This window comes from Spinacia oleracea, chromosome 3 (assembly GCF_020520425.1).
Source record: "Spinacia oleracea cultivar Varoflay chromosome 3, BTI_SOV_V1, whole genome shotgun sequence".
NCBI classification, from domain to species: Eukaryota; Viridiplantae; Streptophyta; class Magnoliopsida; order Caryophyllales; family Amaranthaceae; genus Spinacia; species Spinacia oleracea.
The window spans coordinates 40,694,630-40,717,897 of record NC_079489.1 but is presented as its reverse complement, the minus strand read 5'-3'; the positions used below and the strand labels follow the sequence as shown (position 1 = coordinate 40,717,897).

Below are 23,268 nucleotides of genomic sequence, written 5' to 3'. Positions count from 1 at the left end.
TTTTTATTAGCTAACCAACCATGTTTGCTCTAGTGCACTCCTAAACAAATACGGCCGGAGTAGTACCAATAATAAAATTATAACTTCTAGAAAATACGGCCGAAAGTAGTAATTGTGACTCCTTAAAAAAAAAAACCTGATTATAAAATTGCCAAAAAAAAAAAATGTGCTTCCGTGAACAATATAAACAGGGTTCTGTTAGGAAAGAAAGGATTACGAGCTACTTAGAAGATAAAAGACTTTACTGCATTAAAAGCAAATTGGCATTCAGCTACACCTGCAATCGAGTTCTCAGTCTCACTCAGTGTAGAACAGTGGAAGCGCACTTGGGATAGTAAAAGAACGATTGTTCTCTTAACTTCAACTTTTACCTGAATCAAAGGAGTTGAAGTTGTGTTTTTGTACTTTTTTCAAGAGTAGGCCATGGAGCTCCATGTTCATGTCTCACTTATAAAGAAACGGTACTAACAAAAACCACATTTTACCTGCTTTCGTTTTTCAAGTAAACACCACTCGGTGGAAAAAACTTTTTAAAAAAAAGTAAATTAACATCAATCTCTTACCATAAGCATGCAGGGGATTACCAATTTCTTATAGAATAAATCGCCTCTGCGTATATTACTGTCATTTTGCTTGTGTGTGCAACCCATGGGTTCCAAAACTTCAAATGAAGTTAAAAACCATCACTACTAAAGTACTAATTACCACCATATTGTCAACAATGCATGAAGAATTTTTGCTTCTGGTTTGTTCAAGTAAAAACGCAAGGCAAAGAATACGATATGATTTCTGTGTACATATGATGTCATTGATGAGGACTCCTTGTTTTCCAATTTCCAGTAGAAAATGAAACAAGGAAAACAACATCAACTTGAGCTCTAGCTAGTAGCTAAATCATCAACTGCTAAATTTTTTGGATTCCTAAACACCACAAAAGGAGGAGGAGGGGGGGAGGGGAGGCGTAACATTTCCTTCCTTCTCCCAGTAGTAAATAAACAAGAGATGTGTAAGCTCCATTTTTGTCCTCTAAGATTGCATTCATTCGGTTACCTCTTACATGGTTGAAAGAATTTTCTTTCTATCAGGGAAACCTAAGCGTGTTCTTTGGGGCACTTATCCATGGGCTACCTGCAACAGCAAATCTCCATAAAGCATTTACATGCTCGGGCAAAGCATAATTGATGCCAACACGGGGACCAACCAGTATCTTTTCAGGCTTTGGCCCATCCAGAAGCTCCAAACCACCTGCATAAATGATATATCATAGAAAAACTTGTCCCATTTTAGACTGATTATGCAAAATTCAGAATTTTACCTACCAAGGCAAGGTATCTTACCAGGCACATAAAGGGGATGATTCGACCATTCAGTTGATAATCCAAGTGCTTGGCCAACCTGTAAATGAACATATGATTCTAAATTTCTAATGTTGAGAAGTTCACCTGGACTAGTTCAACAAAAACTGCTTACCATCGAAAAAATATTTCTTATCCTTTCATCCAGAGGATGTTTAATAATTTTTGTTTAGCTCACTCAAACCCATGATTAACTTCTTTTTTTATCAAATTAGGATTAGCACAACGGCACCTTTAAATCTAATCTTCAAGAAAATGAATCAAGCATGCGAGCATGTCAAGGTTAGTACTTTCTGGAGTTAAAGCATTGGGAAGAAAGATAATATATAGATTCCCTCCTTCCTCAACTAGTCAACCAGTTTACTTGAATTGGCATGGGTACCATACAAGGCCTAGTAACAGAGAAAAGCAGTTACTCCAAGACCACCAAGACCAGTCTAAGCATATTTTGTTATCATCGCGGCTTTCTGCTCCATTTGAACTACCGTTAACCAGCACTATGTACTTCTGATCATGATATATACACCAAGTATACACACTTTTGATGTTGAAAGACATGAAACATTTGTTGCACCAAGGATTCAATGCAAATCGGGAGGTTAAAATAATGGTGTTTTCTCTTATCTTACTTTCATTAATTCCACTTTCTCTTCCTTGCTTTTTCTTTTTTTACTTACTGCTCCTTTCTGGTTTGATTGGTGACAATAACGATCTCCTACGACGATTCATGTTAGCCGACCCCAAATCATTTTGGGACTAAGGCTTTGTTGTTGTTGTTGTTGTTATTGTTGTTTGGCCGAGCAAAAGGTTCAATAATTTTATGAAATACTGCTTCTATCCGTCTCAATTTAGTGCACCCCTTCCGACTCGCAATGACTTCAAACGAGCGGGGGCTCTCTTGCTTTGGACAAGATGGCATGGGTGATGGGTCTCTAAAGCTACTCCCTCCGTCCCAGAATAGTTGTTACACTCTCATGGGCACACAGTTTAATGCGATAAGTAGTAGTGTGGTTAGCAATTGTTATTTTATTGAAAAAGTAGATGTGATAAGAGTTAGTGGGGTATTTTTTAATTGAAAGAAAGATGGTGTGGGGACAAAAAAAAATTAGTGGGAAGAGAGAGACAATATAATAATTGTAGGGTCACTCCTAATTTAGAAGTGTAACAACTAATCTGGGACAGACGAAAAAGGAAAGTGTAACAACTAATCTGGGACGGAGGGAGTATTATTTTGGTAGTTGACTCCCTAAAGCTCGAAGTTGAGCTAAAGTTGAAGCTTTCGAATTCTGCTTAATAATAGAAATTAACCTATAGACAAAGTCCGTAAGTACTTCTAATATGTTACTTCTAGTGCGATATACATGGCATCTGGATAAAGGGGTTGGACAACCCGTTATCTCGCTGACTTCCGCTGGCTGAACTATGGATTTCTTTCTTTTAGGTGAATGTTGAGTTCAGTCATTTACTTCCACTTGGATATGGAAAATTACAGGAAATTGGGTTATGGAGTGTATTTAATGTATTAGCACTGCATCCTACACTTTCACAGTTAACGGACAAATATCATGCCCTTTCAAAGAGAAAAAGGCCTTAGGCAGGGAGATACAGTGTTTCCCTATCTTTTGGTCTTAAGCATGGAGTACTTGAACAGATGATTATCTCATTTACAAGAAAATCCAAGATTTCATTTCCATACTAGATTTTAAAAATTTACGTGACTTGTGTTTGCTTTGCGGATGACTTGCTCCTCTTTGCTAAGGGTGATGTTGAATCTGTGATAAAGTTATATGGTGTTTTTCAAAGCTCTTCTGCTGTCTCTGGCTTGACGGTTAATTTTCAGTAAAAGTTCAGTGAATTGTGGTGGGGTCAAGGAAGAGATTCGGATGAGTATAAGGGTATAACTAAAGGTACCTTACCTTTTAGGTAACTCGGAGTACCTTTATCAAGTAGGAAGTTGACTGCAATACAGGAAGTTGAATGCAGAAGAATTTGTAGAGAATTGACTAGTGGGCAGATGGTTAGCCAAGTTGTTGAGCTATGCTGGTGGAATTCAACTGACTAAATTAGTTATATCTTCAGCATCCAAGCTACGTGCCAAGTTTTCTTGATACCTAAGAAAGTTCTGAAAATGATCCAAACTTCACAGCTTCTAGATCCCTCATTGCTTGGTAAAATGTTGGCTTACCAAAAAAAACGCAGGTGGTTGGATTGTTAATCATACTGGAATCAAGCGGCACTTTGCAAACTCTTATGGAATGTTCATAAGAAAAAGGATAAAGTGTTGATCAAATCGATTCACACTTACATATCAAGAACAATTCTGTACTGCTGATGGCAGTACTAAATCAGGATTCATGTGTGATAAAAAAAAAGATTCTAGGAGCTGTGCAGTACATACAAATTCTTCAAGGCTTGCAGATGTTTAAGGAAACTTTCCTATTTGGAAAGTGTATGACGCTTTGAGAGGTAACTTTGTAATAATTATGGCAGCCCAGGAAAGATTATCTACATGTGATTGACTGAACAACTTTTGGATTCAGTATCACAGAATATGTATTCTTTTCAATCTGAGCATGGAGAGTAATTAATGAGAACTTTTTTTTTTTTGAATGTAGTATGTCTGCTGGCATCTGGAGAACTGATGGCTTATGAAGGTTCAGTCATGTTAGCTCGTGCCAAGGGTAACTCGGTGAAGCTTCAACTCTATAGGATGGCTTTGATCACCACCATTTGTCATATTTGGAAGGAAAGGAATCAAAGGAGGTTTCAGAACTGCAGACTTGATGCACAGAGTATTGTCAGAAGAAAAAAAACCAATTTCTTGTATACAGTAGATGTTTTATGTGTAGTGAAACAGATGCGACAAGGCGACTTAAAATAATTAATTTAGATGACCTTTCAAATTATTGGATTTGATCATCTTACAATTCAAGGTAGCAAAGGCCAAGTTTGTGACTTGCATTACTTGGATTGAAGGCCCAACATGAATGAAGCAACAAAGTGGCGTGAAAGGGATTTAATATGAAAAGCCCATAGTTCTGTTATGGTCAAGAATATTTTATTTGCTGTTTTTAGCTTGTAATAAAGCCAAGAGATTACTCCTAAATTACCTCATTTTGGTGGTGAGTTTGTGATGATTAGGCGTGTGAGTAGGAGCCTAACTAGGTCCTCTATTGCTGCTGTAACATCGTTGTTGACTTGTTGTAACATCTTTGTAGCAGCTCATTGATGAAGCTAATAATGGGGCATGAATCAAGGAGCCTTTCTAGCTCCAAAACAGTTTCACTCTTGGACGGTTTATAGGGTTGTGAAGTCTTTGGCTTCGTTTTGCTTCTCCATTCCTCTATATAAGGAGAGCAAATGATGAAATAGAAATCAATTTTGAGTTTGATAAAAAAAAACCTTGAATTTTCATAGTTTATGCTTTGAGTTAGTCTCAAGTTTAAACTTCCCTTATCGCTTTGAGTTAGTCTTGAGTGATAAGCTTAGGAGAGATTGAGTGAGTCTTATATCTGGCCTAAAACCCCAAATCATTGAGTGTTTTCTTGTGATTTGGTCATTGGTCTTATTTCGAGTGTTTAAAAATGTTCTTGTGAGTGTTCTTGTTCCTTTGAGTTTAGAATCATTATCCATCTCCTTGGAAGGTGCTTTTAGACTTGCATCATCTGGTATCAGAGCTTTGGCGTGGAGGTCTTGAAGAAAATCTGATTTTTGGAGAAGAAGAAAACTGCCGGATACAAACAATTTTCCTGTCAACTTTGAACAGCGATTTATCTTTGCTCGGGGCACCAAATTGACAGATTTTTTTTTTATTTTTTTTTTAATCTGGGTATTTTTCTGTGTAGAATACTCATATTTAATTTCAGATTTTTGGTTTTTGCTATTAAACTGGGCAGATTTCCGAAAACTGCGCAAAACGAAGCCAATCCAGCGCATCAGATTTTAAACGAGGACTACTCTTTGATCCGGACAGCTTTTGAGGAGTTTCTTTATTTTGAAATTGCTTGGAATTTCCTGAAGTTTCATAACCTGTAAGCCTTTGAGAGTCTCAACGTCGTTTTCATTTCCGTTTTGTTGCTTAAAGTTTCGGGCATAAACTCAATTGTAATTGTAATAGTCTAGCAAAATAATGGAAAATAGGGGGATCTTGCTAGGATGATACAATTACTAACTTAAAAACTATAGAATTTGGAGGAAAAAACAGAAGAAAATGAGGTGGAGAAGGCTAGGGAAAAGACTAGAATGGATACTATGGCGGAAATGTTGTTGCAAACTAATAGGAAACTGAATTGCTTGAGAAATGTTGATAATAGTAAGACTTATAACCTTAGGCAGAATGATGAAGATAGAGCTCCTATGATTGATTTGCCAAACTTAGATGGTGGTCATTGATAGTGAGTCTTTCCTTGATTAGGTAAGAAAAATTGAGACCGTCTTTGAGTACAAGAGTTATGATGACACAAAGAGGTTTAAACTTGCTATTTCGTAGCTCAATAAAGGAGTTGTCATATGGTATGAAAATCTTAAGTCACGAAGAAGAAAAAAAAGGAAGGAGAAAATTGATTTGTGGGAGAGATTAAAGAAGAAAATGAGAGACAAATGGGTGGGTAGGGAATGGGAAAAATTACTTCAAATAATCCAACCTTTTAACGATTTTCCGCTAATAATCCAACTTATCGATTATTATATAATAATCCAACCTTTATACCCCATTCGCTTTTATTGCACCTAAAGGACTTACAACCGGCAAAATAGGTCAACATCTCTATTTCATTACGAACTAATTTTTTTTAAAACTACCCTTACTTATCCCCAAATCCCAGACTCTCTCCTCTTCCAAGATTTCATCAATGGCTTTAAAGTCTACAAGAGCTTAATAAAATTTAAAGGAGAAAATACAGTTATAAATTGTCCAAATAGATACTAGGTCAAAGCTTTTGGAATTAGGCTAATTAACTGGGAAAGGAGTTCCAAAATCGGAACTTGAGTTCCGGTGGTTTAATTTCCACGAAGCATAGAACAATGAGAAGAAGGTGGAGGTCCATTCCAATGGAGGCACACTCATCTTCCTTTCTCCTACTCTTTTGTGTCTGGTCAATAGTAATTTTGTTTTCAATTTCTCAATGAACAACTTTTAATAAATCAATCATCAATGGTAACTCTAACAAAAATGTGTTATTCAAACTAAAAACAATAAGAGCCCAAAGACGACTAATTTTTTGTCGACGAGGTTCTTTCTTATTGCTGCATTTTGCTGCTACCGCACACCACCGCCCGAGTTCAATTGCTAGAGAATTTTTACGCTTCGCCTTGCCTCTCATCTCCCCAGTAACCCTGCTACAGTTTTTATTTTCGTTGTTGGTTGGTGGTGTTGTATGTTGTAATACTTTTTTTTTGTTTATTGGTCTAATTAGTCTTTGATGGTGTACGTATTTGGAGGAGAAGAAAAAGGGGGTTGTGAAGGGGAGGAGACAATCAGATAGAAAGGAGGAACGGAGGAGGGGGTTTGTGGTGTGGTGAGTGTTAATTGGCTGGGTTGGTTGTTAATGGGTGGAAGAGACTTACCAGCAATAATGGTGTACAACGTCGGTGATGCGGAGGACCGAAGGGTAGGAGAGAGAGTGGCTCTGCTGGAGGAGTAACATGATGATGAAGAATAAAAAAAAAACTACATGAAAATAAATAAACTAGAAGGAAGAAGGCAAAAAAAAAAAAACTTAGGGCGAATAGTTGCATGACACGTGTATAGATTACCTACTATATCAGGTTGGTGACCGGTTGGGTGCAATAAGAGTTAGTGGGGTACAAAGGTTGGATTATTAGATAATAATCCAAAGATTGGATTATCAACGTAAAATCGTCAAAAGGTTGGATTATTTAAAGTAATTTTTCCTAGGGAATATGAGAAAAAGAACATTTAATGTTAACCAATCTCTAGCAAAATAACAGGAGTGTGGAGTATGAAACTCATCGTCCTTGAATCGAAGAATTTAAAACCAATCTTCATGAGATAAACACCTAGTTCTCGACGCTTTTCCTAAAACAGATATCACGCATAAACGTGGGGATGCTTCTGATTTATTAGACTGAGACCCTACTGTTGAAGAGAACATTGTTGTTGAACGAATTCACAAGAAAAATGAAAATGAGGTGATTAAGGAAAAATTTGTAGTTCCTTTTTTGGTGGTCGCTGTCACAAAGAGTCATTCCATGACTCTAGTGCTTGCAACTTTCCACGTAAGGCTTTCATGAAACATTTTGATACAATTTCCGAACCCCCTCCAGATTGGCTAGTTCCCACTTTTGGGGTTAACGAGAGCATTATTGAGCATGACTATGATTATGTTGAGGTTCAAGATGATGTTCCAAGAATTTCTTTTGACACGCTCTAGAGTTCCATGATACCACATACCATGTTTGACAAGGCTATCATTTCTTTTGATCGGTTTCGGCTTTCGAGAATCGGCAAAGTCGGGGTCGATTTTTTTCCAAAGAAAGAGAGAATGATACAGATGCGACAAGGCGACTTAAAATAATTAATTTAGATGACCTTTCAAATTATTGGATTTGGATCATCTTACAATTCAAGTCGCAAAGGCCGAGTTTATGACTTGCATTACTTGGATTGAAGGCCCAACATGAATGAAGCAACAAAGTGGCGTGAAAGTGAGTAAATATGAGCAGCCAATATTTCTGTTATGGGCAAGAGTATTTTATTTTATTTTTTTAGCTTGTAATGAAGCCCAAGAGGGAAAGGGTTAAGACAAGGCGACCCAACGTCTTCCTTCCTTTTTGCTTTGGGTATGGAATATTTGTCTTGTTGCTTAGAAGTTGCTTCTGGTTCTACTGCTTTCAAATTCCATCCAAGATGCAAGATGTTAGGGGTCACTCGTTCGATGTTCGTAGACGATCTGTTGATGTTCTGTAAAGTTGATACACATTTTGTTAAAGTGATGTTTGATGTTTTTAATAAGTACTCTGGAGCATCAGGTTTGGTTGCCAATCTTCATAAAAGTGAAGTGTATGTGGCTGGGATTTCAGATACAGAGGGAAATCATATTGTTGAGACTTTGGGAATTCCCAAAAGTACTTTTCCCTTTACGTACCTAGAGTCCCTTTGACTACAAGAAAACTGAGTTACATAGACTGCAAACCTTTGATTGAAAGGACAATAGCTAGAATTTGAAGTTGGTCCGCTAAGCTTCTTTCTTATGCAGGCAGGGTTCAATTGATCAAATCAGTGCTCTTTGGCATTCAACTATGCTGGTGCCAGATATTCATAATGCCTAAGAAGGTGATCAAAGAAATTCAGAGGATTTGCAGGGTGTTCCTCTGGTGGTGATTCAAATTCAAGAAGAGCCCCAGTAGCTTGGGACCGATGTGCTTGCCTAAGGTATGTGGTGGGTGGAACCTGAAAGACCTTATTGTTGGGCTTTATCTTTGAAATAAGATCGGCTTTGGATTAAATGGGTCACATCAAGCAGAAGGATTTTCGGTCCATGTCTATTCCTAGTGGACTCACTTGATCTTTAAGGAAGATATGGCAAAGTAGAGAAGTTATTCATGATGCTGGTGGCGCTGCACAGTTCATACATCAAGCAGAAGGATTTTTGGTCCATGTCTATTCCTAGTGGACTCACTTGGACTTTAAGGAAGATACGGCAAAGTAGAGAAGTTATTCATGATGTTGGTGGCTTTAAATTATTGTTGGTAAGTTTAAAGTGCAGAAAATGTATAGGTTTTTGAGGGACACTGGGAACTAGGTGGAGTGGAAGAGTATCATATGTAACAGCAAAGCGAGTCCAAAGAGTATTTTCATTGTTTGGCTTGCGGTACAGAATAGAATCACTACAAAAGACAGACTGCTTAATTGGGGAGTGCCTACTGATGGTATTTGTTGCCTCTGTCAGCAGCAAGCAGAAACGTTGCACCATCTTTAGTTGCGCTTTTTCAAGGGATCTGGTGCTTAGTAATGAAGAATGTCGGTGTACACAGGCAGCCCATGGGTTTCCAGGTAAGAAAGATGCTGACAAAGTGTATAGCATGACATTTATAGAAATTGTGTATGCTTTATGGTTGCAGAGAAATGCTAAACATTTTAGCAATAAGCTAGATGATTGTAACTTTGTAAGGTAGTTGCAAATAGAATTTTGTTTAATGTTTGAAACAGTGCTTCATGTAGTTTGGCTTCAGTTGGTCCCAAGTCTTCTTAAAAGTTTGGGATCTTAAGCCTAGGAGTTTTGGTGTTAGGTTGGTTATCTATCTTTGGTAAGTAATAAAATCTTATTTGCCAAAAAAAAAAAATTAGCCCAAGAGATTACTCCTAAAGTAACATTTTGGCTGTGAGATTGTGATGATTAGGCGTGTGATTATGAGCCTAATTAGGTCATCTATTGCTGGTGTAACATCTTTGTAACAGCTCATTGATGAAACTTGTAATGGGGCATGAATCAAGGAGCCTTTCTAGCTCTAAAACCGTTTCACTCTTGGACGGTTTTTAGGGTTTCTTTGTAAATTCTTTTGGCTTCCTTTTGCTGCTCCATCCTATACATAAGGAGAGAAAATGATGAATAAAAATCATTTTTGAATTTGATAAAAAAAAAACCTTGAGTTTTCATAGTTTATGCTTTGTTTCTCAAGTTTAAACTTCCCTTATTCTTTGAGTTAGTCTTGAGTGATAAGTATGGGAGAGATTGAGTGAGTCTTCTATTTCCTTAAAACCCCAAATCATTGATTGTGTTCGTGTGATTTGGTCACTATCCTTGTTTCGAGTGTTTAAAAAATTAAAAGTGTTCTTGTGAGTATTCTTGTTCCTTTGAGTTTAAAATCCTCACCCATCTCCTTGGAAGGTGTTTCTAGACTTACATCATGTAGTAAGCTCAAGAATTTGGCTAGAGTTGTAATGGTGTGAGCGTTTAAAACCGGACGAGCCTTCCTAGAAGGGTTATCAGGCTTCACTTTGCCCTTTAGTTTATAAGTTTTGTTGTTAGCATTGCTCTTTACTTTGGTTGATAAAAATAAATATTTACCAAAAGATTCTATAACTGTTCGTAGGTTCAAGACAGCCCCAAATAACTATTTTGCATTAATTGAATTTGAATTTTGAATTATAGTTTTTATTTTATCAGTGAAATAACTTATACTTGAAAAGATTGAAAGAACACTACTGGTTGAGTGATTCCCTAAGAATAATGTAAATGGTCTTATTTGTGACCTACTTTATCATGAACCTAGGAGGAAATGAGAGAAAATGAAGGACTTTCTTCGTAGGAAACTGATCTCATGAGGAGATCGAATAAGAAAATAAAGCATTGTGAGGAGATTGAATAAGAAAATAAAGCATCGTGATGATAAGGAGTACTCCATGGCTATGGATTAAGACATTCAAACTCATGTATCTCCCGCACAAGATGGAGTTCCATCAGATAATGGTTTGAAATGAGAAGGCCTTTCATATACTCATGCTGCCGGTGGTATTGGATTAAACAATGCGATATTAGATCTTGATGGGGGGATGTTCACAAAAGATATCTCAGATGATGAAATGGCTAATGAAGGACTTGGAACACCCGGACTGTCGAACCATCCGTCTTTCAAAGGCATGTTGCGCACGCAATGGTTGAATGCTTTGATTATGAAGATCTTATTAGAAGGCTAAGGAATAAGCGGAGTCTGAAGGGAGATATTTCCCTAACTGATGTGGGGTGTTCATACTATGTTGTTCGATTCTCAAACATAGATGACTACTCGTTTGTGCTGACCAGGGTTACCTAATAGGTAATACTCCCTCCGTCCCGGAATACTCGAAACGGTTTGATTTTTTGCACTATTAACATAATTTACTTTGACTTTATTTTATTTATAGTATATACGAAGTATGTGTTAGCATATAATATATTGTTGACTTTATCTTAATATATATTTTCAAAATATTAATATTTTATAAATTTTTATAATATATAATTGAAGATATTGATGGTCAAAGTTGTGCATTGGCAAGCGTGTCCAATCAAACCGTTGCGAGTATTCTAGGACGGAGGGAGTACGATTTAGTACGAATACGGAATACGAGAGAGGGTCGAATTACAAATACGTTATGAGTAATTTTAAAATACGATTTCATTTAAATTAAAAAAAACAGGTACATATTTATGTTTAATAGAAACTAAAAAAAAGATAAAATACTAAAAAATAAAATACAAGAGTCCTGCGGAAAAAAAAAGCCTAAAATAGGAGCTCTTGTATAGATTAAAAGTTTCTCAAATAAGTTAAAATATTAATCCTTTATAAATAAATTAAAAAATAAACAAATAAATAATATAAAGTGGACAAATGTTAACAGCTAGACTCCTAGTAGCAGTACAACACCAAAACGATGACACGTACTGTTTAAGGGGAAAAAATCACAATTAATCCAAATTTGTGGTGGATCGCACTTCTAAAGTTGTCACCCACTTCCTCCTTCTCCTTCCCCGCTTTTCTTTCAGATCTACTTTCATGGTTATAGTTCTTTCAACCTTCTGACATCCACCATTTAAAAAACATTACAAACCAGTTTAATTAATTCTTTCGTATCTCCATGGGAAACGTTATTCGGCGAAGAAGACCAGCGAAAAAGAGTATAAATCGGTCGACTCGACTATTTGGTCGAATTAGACTGAATTCGTACTCGAATCGATACAAACCGTTCTAAATCAGAGTACGGTAGGGTCTCCACCGAATTAGGTAACCCTGGTGCTGACACAGTGACACAAAGGCCATGGGTTATTGGCGACAGTTACCTCACGATCCCTAAATGGTCCCAAATTTTGTCCTAGACGAAGAACCTATCAATGTCTTGATAGCTTGAGTTAGAATTCCTAACTTATCTGTGGAGTACTTTAATTAAAAGTTCCTCATGAAAATAGGTGAACGAATCGGCAGAGTCACTAAAATTGCCAAGCACACATAATCCATGAGTAGAGGACAATACATTCGACTAATGTGTCGAGGTTGATATCATTAGACATCAACTCTCAAAGTTTCGACTCAATGAACGTGTATGGCTGGTCCAATACGAAGGGCTTCAACAGATCTGTTTCAAGTGTGGCAAGCTTGGCCACAAGGAGGAAAAATGTACGTCATTTGAATCCATCGAACTCAACTCCATTAAGACATGATACATCGGAACAATACGCGCATGGATGTTGTTCAACGTCCTCCAAGAAGGTAACCACAAAAGCACAAAGGGAACCCTAACAGAGGACATGGCTCCAACACACAAGGTCAACAGAATACTACCCATAGAACCATGTCAACAGATCAAAGAGGAAGAGAGCAAAATCAGTCGCAAATGGGTCAAGGGGGTCAAGATTTGATGTACTAAATCAAGGAGAGAGTATAGAAACATGGCCAATGATAGTACATAAATTAACCAAGCCCAATTATAGCCTATTTTGAAGGGGAATAATGAGGAAGATCTTGGTAATCAAGAGTTTGTTTTAGAAAGGAATGTTACGGTAAAAGATATTGATATGGAACATCGTATAATTACGGAGGTTGATATTAATGCGGAAATTCCCATAGTGGACCTAACTAAGGACTCTTGTTCTATGGCAAATATTACGGGTAATATGGAAATATCTTCTAGGGATAGGAAGGATGATTTTGTATCAACGGTCAATTTGAACTCCGGGGCTACACCTTCCTTTAGGGAGAAACGAGATATTAGGCTAATGTCCTTTGTTCCTAAGTTAAATTCGGCAGTAAATCAAGGAAGAAAATCCTATGGGCCAAGACAGTTTCCATTTAAGGAAAGTAATCAGAACATCAAAAATAAATCCCCAGAAAATAAGTCAGTCCCTTCCTTCTCCTATTGCACACCATACTGTCGTAGGAAAGGAATACTCTACCCCTATTTTCCCTACATTTGTTTCTTCCCTTCCTCATAGAATTGTTCCTCAGCCTTTCGAGACGGGAGGAAGAGAAGTTAGCCATGAACCCCCTACATCCTCCAACAACCTTAGAAGTTTATATTTCCTCGGCATACACAATGTTCTTAGATTATCGAATGGAGGGTCCAACATTGATTACGCTTCATCCCACACTCAACCGAGTGGAGTTCAATGTGAGCTCGCTTCTGCCTCCGATGCATGTTCCCAAGGTGTTAATGGCTACAATTCAACACCCGGCGGACTTAGTGATTCCAATGAGAACGTCGAGAGACGCCTTCCTGAGCATACTACTTAGTGTGTCGTTGAATGTCTATGATTGTTACCCCCGTATACCAATGTTTAATATGTCCATAAAAATCATGACTTGGAATGTTCAAGGGGAAGCGAAGCAGGCTTTTATGCCTACGATTAAGGAACTCATTAAAATTGATAAACCTAATTTGCTAGCACTCGTCGAAACTCACATCAGTGGAGATAAAGCGCAAAGTATTTGTGACTGTATTGGCTTTTCTAGACAACTTAGAGTGGAAGCACGGGGCTTTGGTGGTTACAGTCAATCCAATCGAACTCCACACTCAGCACATTACTATTAAAATAGCTAAGGTGAGTGAAGAACCATGACTCATTTCAGTAGTTTACGCGAGCCCTGACTCCTATGTTACTCCGACACGGCGTCCGGCGGTGGGTATCAGTGTTGACACGACCCGACCCGCGACACGACACTCGACACGTGTCCGGGGAGGTGTCGACACCGATGTCGGAAAAGAATCCAAAAATCAGGTGTCGAACTCTTTCTCTTTGTTGTAGATCTGAACTTCACCGAAAAAATAATGGGCATTTGATCTCCTTGGTGAGGCGAATCGGCCGGAAAAAATGGCTGAAATAAGGGTACAGGAGAGAAAGAAGAAAGAGAAGAAAGAAAACAGAAAGAAGAGTTGAGGAGAGAGAAAGAAGAAAGACAGAAGGTGGGTTATGGTCCAACCCTTCATCTTCTATTAATTTTTTTGATATTTTTTATTTTTCTTTTATTAATTAAAGTTTTGTAGCTGTACAACTCACTGTTTTGAGGGAATCTTTTATCTTTTTGAGGTCTTTTTTTTAGTTTTTAATAACTATTCCGTATTTTATTTTTTAGTTTTTATTTTCTTTACACCATTCACCTTTCCTAGATAAGACTTTTATCTTCCCTATACAAAGACTTTTACCTTAGCCTATTAAATACATAATACCATATTATTATTACTTTTAATGTTTACTTTTAGAAAAAATTTAATTTATAAAAAGTGTCGATTTTTTTCCGACATTTTATATGGTAGCCGTGTCTAAAAACCTAGTCAAGACACTCCTTTGAAAGTGTCGAAGTGTCTACAAAAATTTGGATCGGAGTGTCGGATACTCCGACACCCGTGTCTGACACGACACCGACACCCGTGTCTGAGTAACATAGCCTGACTCTTTTACTTGTCGTGAATTGTGGAGTGCCCTTGAGAGGGATAAACAAAATTTTCATGGACCATGGCTTAATGTGGGTGACTTCAATGAAACAAGAACGATGGATGAAAGACATGGGGTTGGAGGATCGGAAATGCAATTTCGATGCTTTAGTAACTGGATGGAGGAGCATGGGTTAGATAGATTTGGGGTTTTCGGGTCCCAACCACTCTTGGTTTCGATGTGATACTCGAGCCACCTTTAAATCAGCTCGACTTGATAGGTTCATTGTGAATGAGGATTAAAGGCTTCGCTTCACTGAAGGGGCGGGGAAACATCTTCCAAAATCATGCTTGGACCACTGTCCAATATTGTGGAGTACTTGTGGTTATGCGCCAATTCCCATGGCATGCAAACCTTTTCGGTTTCAAGATGCCTGGTTCGTTCATGCATAATAATTGGGATAATTCTAGCCCATTCATTCATTTCCTGGCAACCTTGGCTACCAAACTCAATTACTAGAATAGAAATATATTTCATAATATATTTTCGCAAAAAAGCCCAGTTTTGGTCTAAACTCGAAGGTGATGGATGTGTTCTGCAACAGGAAGAACTTCTTTGGTTCCAAAAGTCAAGATTAGAGGCCCTTGAGAGATGGGGATCGGAACACGAAATTCTTCCATCTCTCGACGGTGATCCGACGAAGACATAACCGTATTGAGATGCTCCAAAATTCTGAAGGGCAATGAGTTTCGAATGCTGAAGAGGTTTAAATCTTAGTTGTGGATTACTAGAAATCCTTAGTCCAAGAAAAAAATCCACTAGCTCAATTAAGTGTATTTATGCCCAATTGCTTCCCCAATTCCTGCTGATGATTAGATTGGAAGAATTTTACTCGACCCTACACTGCTTGTGAAGTAAAGGCTTCTATTATGAGCATGAGGCCACAAGGCTCCGGGACCGAACGACTTTCAACCTGTTTTCTATCAACACCTCTTTCCCCGTCGGTTACTAGTAACCGACGGTGTTAGATGTGTTGGAAGGTCGAGATTTTCCTACTGACCTTAATAAAGCTTTTTTAGTCCTAATCCCTAAGGAGAACTCACCTCAATTTGTCTTTGCAACATCGTTTACAAAGCGGTTACCAAGGTTCTAGTGAATTGCTTGACGTTTATGCTCCCTGCAGTCATCTCCCCCACTCAATATTCCTTTGTTCTGTGGAGGCAAATTACAGACAAGGTTATAATAGCGCAAGAAATGTTCCATACTGTGAGGAAGAATCAAGGTAAAGTGGGATACATGGCCATTTAAATTGACTTCGAGAAAGCGTAAGACCGCCTAAGATCGAAATTTATCCGCGAATAAATTATGGAGCTTTGACTGCCTCAATTAATGGTTGAGATAATTATGAGGTGTGTCTCATCCACGAGCCGGCAGGTACTATGGAACAGTGAGCCCACAAAGAGCTTCACCCCTAGTCGGGGTATACGACAAGGAAACCCCCTCTCACCTTATGTAATACCTCGTATTTTTGGCGTAATTAATTTGATTAGCTCATGCATTTCAAAAACTTAATTTTGATTAATTACGTAATTATATCCAAAATGATTTTGGAGGGAAAAACCTTTTCAAATTAATTTGGAGGGAAGTATTGTTTCAAAATTCATTAAGGATATTTATGTAATTTTGGAATAACTAGTTTAAAAGGGATTTTTAATTAAAAAAATTAAGAAAAATATTCTTTCAGAAATCTGAATTTTCGAAAATAAATCAGACTTTTAAAAATAAGAAAAGATTTTCGAAAACAATTCCTAAAATACGAATATTTTAAAGGGTTTTCCTAAAATCGAAAATCAACATTGGAAATTTGGAAACTAAAATTATTCTGAATTTTTGAGGAACGATTTAGGAAAAATCTGATTTTTAATAATTTGAAAATAACTCTAAATTCTATTCTATTGGCATTTTCCATAATTAATTATTCTCTCTTTCCTTAATTCTTCCAATGAACATTGTAGAATATTTTTTTACCTAAATCCTCTAAACCCTAATTACCATAACCCATACCCCATTAAACTATAAATACCCCTTCATGGCCTTTATTATTTTCCACGCAAAAAGCTTTAGAGTTTCTTTAAAAAAAACCTAAATTTTATAATTCTCCCAAACTCTCACTCTCTCTCTTTTCTAAAACCCTCCGCCGCCGCCCCAAGGAGGCAGCCACCACCATCCGTCCACCTTGCTCAACACCACCACGTGTTGTTGGCTTCTTCGTTCGTCGTTCTTCGTTGTCGTTTGTCGTTCTTCAAATCGTTGATTTAAATCACTCTTTTCCGATTAGTAATTCAATTATTTTAGATAAACGTTTGTGATTTAAAAACATGTTTATAAAATAAAAATGTTTTTATCAACTGAATCATGATTTAAATTTATCATCTTTAGATTTAATCATATTTAATTAGTTATGTTTAGTATTATTATTAATTAGGTTTAGTGAATTAATTGATTAGGAGTTCATGAATGAATCTCCTAAGCCTATTTGATCTCGTGAGAAGTGGTTGATTGATCAAGGTATGTGTATGCGGCTAGATCTTTAATTATGATTAAAATCTATGTGTGATTTAATTGGTATTTTTAATTATGATAATTATGATTTTTGAATAATATTGTTGATGATGTTCAAATATGATGATGATGATTTTCATGTATGTTGCTGGTGACTGAAATGGTTTGAACGTACAACTTTTATTCAAATAATAGTTTGTTGATCTTTAAAAATATGTTTCAAAAACAAAATGAGTGTTTTTAAAATACTTGGTGGACAAGTAAGGTTGACATGGAAAAGTTATTTTATGGAAAGCCTTTATGTGGCATATTTATTTTATAGAAAGTCTTTTATGGAAAAACTATATTTTAGAAAGTTTTCAAAGTCTTTCATGACTTATTATTATTGGTATAATGGATCTTTCTAGATCTATGGAACTAATGTTCATACACATCATTTGTTGGGTAAGTCGAGGTCACTTGTTACATTTATTTTGGTTAGTACCGAAATGCATATATTTGTAAAATGGAATACTAACTTGGAGGTGTGCACATTTAGGAAGGAAGGAGAGATAAGAAGAGGGTATGATTCCATATTTATATTGGAATCTATGTTTGGAAAGTTTTTACTTTTCGAAACCTTATTTTTTGAAGTAATTATTTTTGGAAAGTTCTATTTTTGGAAAGATATTTTTTGTAATTTCTATTTTTGGAAAGTTCTATTTTGAAAGATTTATTTTGGAAATTCCTATTTTTGGAAAGTTGTCTTGATTGGGAGGTTTCTACTTTTGAAATGTTTTCTATTTTTGGAAAGTTACTATTTTGGAAAGTCACCATCTTTTGAAAAATGGATTTTCTATAAGGACATGTTGCTTTTTACCACCTAGAAAAGTTGAAAATTTGTTTTTTACCTTCTAAAAAATAAAAGTTGTATTTTACCACCTACAAAAAAAATTAAAAGTTGTATTTTACCACGTGAAAACGGAAAAAAAAAAGATGAAATCGTTATGTGGGGCTTACTAATTCAATATCCCACCAATTTTATACACTCCCCGTGCGATTTTCTTTAACTCCTTCACCCTCCTCTCTTCATTTCCATTGAATTTTGTTAATTTTGTGAATTAATGAGAGAAAAAATCATGTGAATTCTTAAAAAGAATGAAGGGAGTTAAATACATGAAATTGTGGAAAAAGAGAAAATATTAGATATATTACCGTCATTGTGGCCCTCCACATAACGGTTTTGTTTATTTTTTCCATTTTAGGTGGTAAAAACAAAGTTTTAAATTTTTTTAGGTGGTAAAATACAAGTTTTAGTTTTTTAGGTGGTAAAAAACAATTTTTCGATTATTTTAGGTGGTAAAAAACAATTTGTCCTTTCTATAATTCAAAATGCAAAAGTTTATGAAATAAATGAATTATGAAAGTATGTTCAAGTATGTTTAAATGTTTTTACATATCTTGTACATATATGTACTTAGCGTTTTTGCTAATCCGTATTCTTTTTGTTTTGCCTTTGCCGTATTCATCTTATGATGAATAGATTTGCAAGAACTTGGTGATTAATGTGGCATCTTCATATGCGGGATTTGTGATAGAGAATAACCTACTAGGGTATCATTTCAAGTTAAATTTTTATTTATTAAGGTTTTAAATACTTAATTACATTATAGTTTATTTATAATAAAAGAGTATCATTTGAGTTTCCGCTGCATTGTTTGGAGTTTGGTTAGCCTTTAATGTTATCATGTGGCGGTAATACTCCTAAGTTTCTCTCAATGTTGATTTTATTAAACAAAATATAGATTTTTAAAAGAGATAAATTTGGGGTGTTACACCTTAGCTCTATGTCATTTGTATGGACCGAAAGCAGTTACCCTGGGAGCTTGAAAACCTGTCCGGGCAAGCCGCAATGGTCCGAATATTTCTAATATAGCTTTCGCGGATGATTTAATTTTATTTGCGGAAACTACAATTGACCAAGCCAAGGTGGTAGCAGCTTGCTTGGAACAATTCTGTAAAGTATCAGGCAACAAGCTTAGGCAACAAGCTTAGTTGTTCGAAGTCCCGAATTTTTTTCTCCAACAATACGTCTGTTGATATAAGGTTTGGCATTTGTGAGACCTTTCATATTACAGAGACGGATGATTTGGGGATGTATCTCGGTGTCCCTATGATTAACGACATGTCTTCTAAAAAGGAGTAACAATTCTTGGTGGATCGTGTGAATGGTAAACTGGCAGGTTGGATGGCAGAGATGATTGATGATTTCTATTGCTGGTTGAGCTACTTTATTCCAATCGTGTCTTTCCTCAATGTCGTACTATGCTATGCAGACAACCAAATTACCTCGGTCTACTTGTGACGAGATCGATCGTATTTCTTGGAGACTTTTGTAGGGTGGTTCAGAAGATAAACGCAAGGTTCACTTGGTTTCCTGGGAGACGATCACAAAGCATAAAAAGCTAGGACTTGGCATTCGATCTTTGAGACAAGCCAATGCCGCTTTTCTTACCATGCTTGGATGGCGTGTGCTTGCAGAACCGGATGCCTTGTGGTCTCGAGTATTGAGAAGCAAATATTGTGAAGGTCGGTGTGATATCGACATGTTCATGCCAAGGAATGATGCCTCTAATGCGTGGAGGGGTATACTAGATAACATAGATGTCCTCAGGAGAGGGATGGGTATGGTAGTTGGTAATGGTAATGACACCATTTTTTGGCGACATCCGTGGGCTACAAACGTTCCTCTGCTAGAACATGTTACTTCTGCTCCACCTCAAGAGTTGATATGTGGGACGCGAGTAGTGGCTGGAAAATCGATCTGTTTAGTGACTTTCTTCCTTCGAACATACTCAAGATGATTAAGTCCTTTTAACTCCACGGAGAGGCCTCGTGGGGCTTCTCTATTAACTCAGCGTTGCAGCTAATGATGAAGAACCCCTGCACTGCCCGTTGGGGAGGTTATGGAAGCTCCGCTTGCCACAGCGCATTCGTTTTGTTTCTTTTTGGCTGGTGTTTCGAAACAGGTTGATATCGAACACAACTAGGTTGATGAGAGGTTTAATCCAGGATCTGAGCTGTACTATATGTGGAGCAAGCGAAGAAACATTGAGCACATTTTGAGAACTTGTCTAGCAGCCACACTCGTTTGGAAAGAATTCCCTTGGATGACAGATAACGAGCTATTTTCGAAGCCATTTATTGAGTGGTTGCAATATAATCTCAACGAACGAATCAATCTTGGGTTGAAGATTGGTACATTGTGTTTGCAAATTCGCTTTGGTGGATATGGAAATGGAGAAATGAAGTGCTTCAATGCTAATATTGATATACCTTTCGACCAATATAGCTTCATTATGAGGACAGTGGGCTTTATTAAGCAAGCAATGAACAAAGATGATCTGATGTTGGGCAAAAGAAAACAAGGCAAAGTTGAGGTGTTTGTGCGATGGTTTAAGCCGAGAGAAGGTTGGGTGAAATTGAATACCGATGGAGCTGCAAAGGGCAACCCGGGTATTGCGCGATGTGGTGGTCTTATCCGACGGATTAGAGGGGAACCCTTCAATGTATTTGCTGCAAACCGTGCTTCGTGCAGTTTTATTGGAGGACCTGTTGAGGCATGACTATAGCAAGAAGAGTTTCGGCTCCGTCGGCTTAGGACTTCGTAGCTAGTTTTGCTGCTTTTTATTTATATTGTTGTCTTTTCTTGCTTTATTTTTGTTGAGAGGTTTTCCTCTTTCACGCCAAAAAAAAAAATTTAAACAACACTACCAAGCATCTAATTTTACCCAACATAATGAAAAAAGAGACTGTAAGGATTTTCTGCTAACCTTTCCTGGCCCTGCGAGGAGAACAGGCTTATTGGTAATCTGACCACGGCGCTGCTGAATAGTCGTCAAACCTGCAACATCAGTCTCGCGTATTCAGAACACTCAACTACTGGTCAAGGATTTAAGAATGCAATAACCTTGACTCCTATCACCTCCCTTCTTCCATTATCAATAGAAACAGTGGAATGCTCTTCTTCAATATGAAACGTTAATGCTTGTGCAAATGAGTGAATGACAGATTACCATATATAAGAAAAAAAAATTGTTTTAGTCAGAGTTGATTGACCAGTACTGTCTAATTTCCACATCCAACCAACCTAATAGCATGATTTTATTCAACTTGTTACTGCACATGTTGTCATGCATAGCTTTATGCTAATGGCAGGACAATACGTAGGTTACAGAACACATAGGTTACATGCAATTACCGCTAATAGGAGCACAAGAACGTATCAATACAGCTGCACCAACACCCTCCTTATCAGCAACAATGTTAAGCATCATGTGAAGACCATAGCAGAGATACACATACGCATGCCCACATGGTCCAAACTACCCAAATTGCACAAGATAAAATAAGAAACTCCATAATTCATCAAAAAGGGTATAAATTTTGTTCATGAGACAAAATTACTAAATCAATATCCAACCACTAGAGAAAAGTGACCATGTGAATATAATGTATATCTTACAACAGGAGCTGTCCTTGCTGTATTGCCAAAGCGACCATGGCATGCTGAATCATTCGGCCTGTATGCTTCCACCTGCAAAGTTTACACCCATTTAAGCTTTGGACTTGCCTGTGAACCTTAAAAACCTGATTCCAGAAATGGGGTTTGAAATATCACCCAAACACCAATATCATAAAACAGAAAGAACCATAATTTATTGGACTAAGAACTAGAGAAAATTGATCTAATAGACAAATAGAAAAAGAACTTGACCATGATTTTGTTACCCCAAAACTGACTTGTTTGGAAACTCTATATAGTATTCATACAAAGATAAGCAAATCCAAAAAGACAAGAAAAACATTTTAGCTCATTGAGTAATTTTCTTCGAACAGTTGGTGTGCAAAAACCTTGACATAACCGACTCAAATAATCGGGTTTTAAACTATACGTTCATGACCCTCAGAAACTAAACAAAAGTCGAAAAAGAACCTGAATTTTATTAACCATGAACTGAAGAAAAATGGTCTGACCACAGAAAGTAATTCATTAATAAGAAAATTGATCATTATTTATGACCCCAAAAATAGAAAAATCACTGATTATGCAATTCTAATTCTAGCTTGTTGGGTAATTTCGTCGAACAGTTAGCGTGCAACATCAATAGCAAATGAAATCTCACCTCGGTTATCTGAAGTATAACATCATCACGACGAAGGTACTTGCCAAGAAGAAGTGGAGCAAGATCAAGAGCATCAACGGAGCAGAAATCGGGCCCTAGAATAACCAAATTCTGTTGATCAATCTCAGAAATGTTGGAAATTGGATGTTCTGGAGATAACGGGACTTTCGATTTCGATTTCGATTTCGATTTAGACTTCGTGGCGCGAATTTTGAGTTTTGCTTGAGATAGGTTTTCGCCGGAATTAGATTTGGAGCGCAGTTTGGAGCGTTCAGGTCCGGTCATTGGGGCCCACCTACACCGGAGTTGAGAAGGGAGGAGTTGAATATTAGTTGGAAGAAGAAGAAGCAGCATAAACAATTAAAAAGAGATTTATGGAATTTGGTTAAGGATTGACTTTTTTGCATGGGATTTTGGCGGGCATTCGTAATATTTTACATTTTTACCTATGCAGAATAATTTATTTTTAATTTTTTTTACGGAAAATATGAAGAGTAATTTACCGCTAACTCCAATAGTGAGTTACAAGTTAATGTGGCTAAGTTTGCTACATCAAATTTTTAGTTATAATTAATTTAAGCTATAAATTTCACATTGGTGGGCTACAATACATTTAGCTCTCTATATATTTAACTAGACTTTAGCCCGTGCGATGCACGGCTTCTATTAAATTGTTACGTTAAAATAAAACTCCTACATATATCAACTGCTATATTTTATATATTAGATTAAATTTATTTTTTTGATTTTGTATTGAATTTCATTTTAGATTTATTTTTTAATTATTACGGTGTTTGATTTTGGATGAAATTGTATACT

The 23,268-nt window shown here is 36.8% G+C and overlaps 1 protein-coding gene across 1 annotated transcript; it reads right to left on the bottom strand.

The window, feature by feature from the left end:
• Nucleotides 1-573: 573 nt before the first annotated feature.
• Nucleotides 574-22,861, bottom strand: LOC110796595 (DNA-3-methyladenine glycosylase). Its single transcript, XM_022001654.2, has 6 exons — nucleotides 22,450-22,861; nucleotides 21,789-21,860; nucleotides 21,525-21,648; nucleotides 21,097-21,167; nucleotides 1,338-1,395; nucleotides 574-1,245 (listed from the first exon to the last, which is right to left on the bottom strand). The coding sequence occupies exons 1-6, from the start codon at nucleotides 22,801-22,803 to the stop codon at nucleotides 1,082-1,084; spliced, it is 843 nt and encodes a 280-aa protein (XP_021857346.1). The 5' UTR covers nucleotides 22,804-22,861; the 3' UTR covers nucleotides 574-1,081.
• Nucleotides 22,862-23,268: the final 407 nt, after the last annotated feature.

Excerpts from the sequence above, each read along its gene's own strand:
- LOC110796595 (XM_022001654.2), bottom strand. The coding sequence starts at position 22,803 with ATGCTGCTTCTTCTTCTTCCAACTAATATTCAACTCCTCCCTTCTCAA. Across the intron at positions 21,168-21,524 it reads TTCTTGTGCTCCTATTAGCG|GTTTGACGACTATTCAGCAG; the intron begins GTAATTGCATGT and ends CTGATGTTGCAG. Across the intron at positions 1,246-1,337 it reads TCATCCCCTTTATGTGCCTG|GTGGTTTGGAGCTTCTGGAT; the intron begins GTAAGATACCTT and ends TCATTTATGCAG.